General features: G+C 39.3%; 1 protein-coding gene across 1 annotated transcript in view; it reads right to left on the reverse strand.

Moving 5' to 3' along the window:
* The window catches only part of LOC106875942 (gem-associated protein 5), a 392,253-nt gene that overhangs the window by 18,420 nt on the left and 371,915 nt on the right, over nt 1-1,918 (reverse strand). Inside the window, exon 22 of the mRNA XM_052972568.1 lies at nt 3-50. Within this exon, the coding sequence (XP_052828528.1) occupies nt 3-50 (48 nt within the window). The remainder of the gene's footprint in view (nt 1-2; nt 51-1,918) is intronic.

Genomic DNA, 1,918 nt, shown 5'->3' on the forward strand with positions numbered 1-1,918 from the left:
GTTTGGTAAGGCATCGACTTGCATCTTGCACCTGTTTTATTGCAAGGTAGCTGTTTTAAAAACAAAACAAAAAAACATTCTTTATTAAGGAATAGAAAGTTTAGAAAGGTATAACAATGCACTATAGAACAAAAAAATGGACTATATACCTGTTGTAACTTGGTTATCTATAGTCCGATGATATTTTGGAATTAGAATTCCTTCTTCAGATCTTATTTTTTATTCTTTACAAACAATGCACAATGCTTCAAGCGAACTACAATACTCTCTTATTCTTTATTAATTACACAGGGGCCAACAAAAAGATTGAGGACAGAACAAAATGACATAGTGTAGAGTTACATGAAAAGAATATGTAAACAGTATGGTCGCATGTTAAGAAGTTATGGGGATGTAAACACACCAACACCAGTTGTCAAGCAGTAGTAGGGGACAAAAACAGATACAAACACACTCGCATACATAATGGGCTTCTTTCAGTTTCCATCTACCAAATTCACTCACAAGGTTTTAGTTGACCTGAGGCGATAGTAGAAGAGATTTGCTTAAGGTTCCACATAGTGGGACTGAACCTGGAACAATGTGGTTGCGAAGCAAACTTCTTAACCACATAAGACCCCATTTCAGTCATGAATGACCATGGGATTGCACCTAGAAATTTCCCCTCTGTTATACAAGTCTGGTCAAGATTGTTTTTATGGAAGACCAGCAGTCGCCCATGCATACCAGCCTGCCCTCTCCACACCACCAATGTTATCCAAGCGAAAGGCAAAGGCTGATACAGCTTGGCACCAGTGACGTCACAACTCATTTCCACATGATTGCGAGCCTGACGCCCTAACCACTAAGCCATTTATTAACAGTGAAACTCATGGAATATTTTACATATTTTCACAACAGCTTCCTTTGTAGTTGTAATATTTTTAATTAGCCATTTTCTTTCTGGTTCCATTTTAAGCTCAGCTTTTCGAGATTAGTAGTGAGAAAGCTGGCTACATAACTGAGATCTCCAATAATTATAAGAATAAATTTTATGCTATAGTCTGGGTGGAGTAATTTCAAATTCCTCATTAGTTAATACTTATGTATGTAGGTGTGTATGATTAGATGTGTGTGTGCGTGTGTGTGTATCGTTATCTTTTATCTTTCACTTGTTTCAGTTATTGGAATGTGGCCATACTGGGGCACTGCCTTGAAGTGTTTAGTCAAACAAACTGACTCCAGTATCTACTTTTACCTACTGGTAGGTACTTATTCTATGAATAGGCCATTTTGGATTTAGTCCAACTGTGCGGTGCCTTGGGCAAGTGTTTTCTTTGACGGCCTTAGGCAGACCAATGCCTTGAGAGTGAATTTGATAAACAGAAACTGTGAGGAATCCTATCATGTACATCTATATATGTGTGTGTTTGTCCCCCTTCATCACACACACACACACACACACACACTGTTGGTTTGCTTACATTCCAGTAACTTAGGGGTTCAATAAAAAGAGACCGATAGATCAAGCCCTTCAAAGTGATGCTCCAGCATGGCTACAGTTCAATGACTGTGGCCATGCTGGGGCACCTCCTTGAAGGGTTTTAGTCAAAGAAATCAACCCCAGGACTTATTCTTTATAAGCACAGTACTTATTCTATCAGTCTATTTTACCAATCCGCTAAGTTATGGGGACATAAATATACCAACACTGGTTGTCACATATATATATATATATATCTCCCCCCCCCCTCGTTCTTCCTCTGTACTACTACGTATCTCGCCTTACCCCTCTTGTGCTTCCTCTGTACTACTACGTATCTCGCCTTACCCCTCTTGTTCTTCCTCTGTTACTACTACGTATCTCCTTTTTCCCCCTCGTATTTCCTCTTTTTCTTTTTTCCTCTCGTTGCTCACCATTCTTCTACTTCCTCCCTCT

The sequence above is a fragment of the Octopus bimaculoides genome, chromosome 13 (genome assembly GCF_001194135.2).
Source record: "Octopus bimaculoides isolate UCB-OBI-ISO-001 chromosome 13, ASM119413v2, whole genome shotgun sequence".
In the NCBI taxonomy this organism is placed as follows: domain Eukaryota; kingdom Metazoa; phylum Mollusca; class Cephalopoda; order Octopoda; family Octopodidae; genus Octopus; species Octopus bimaculoides.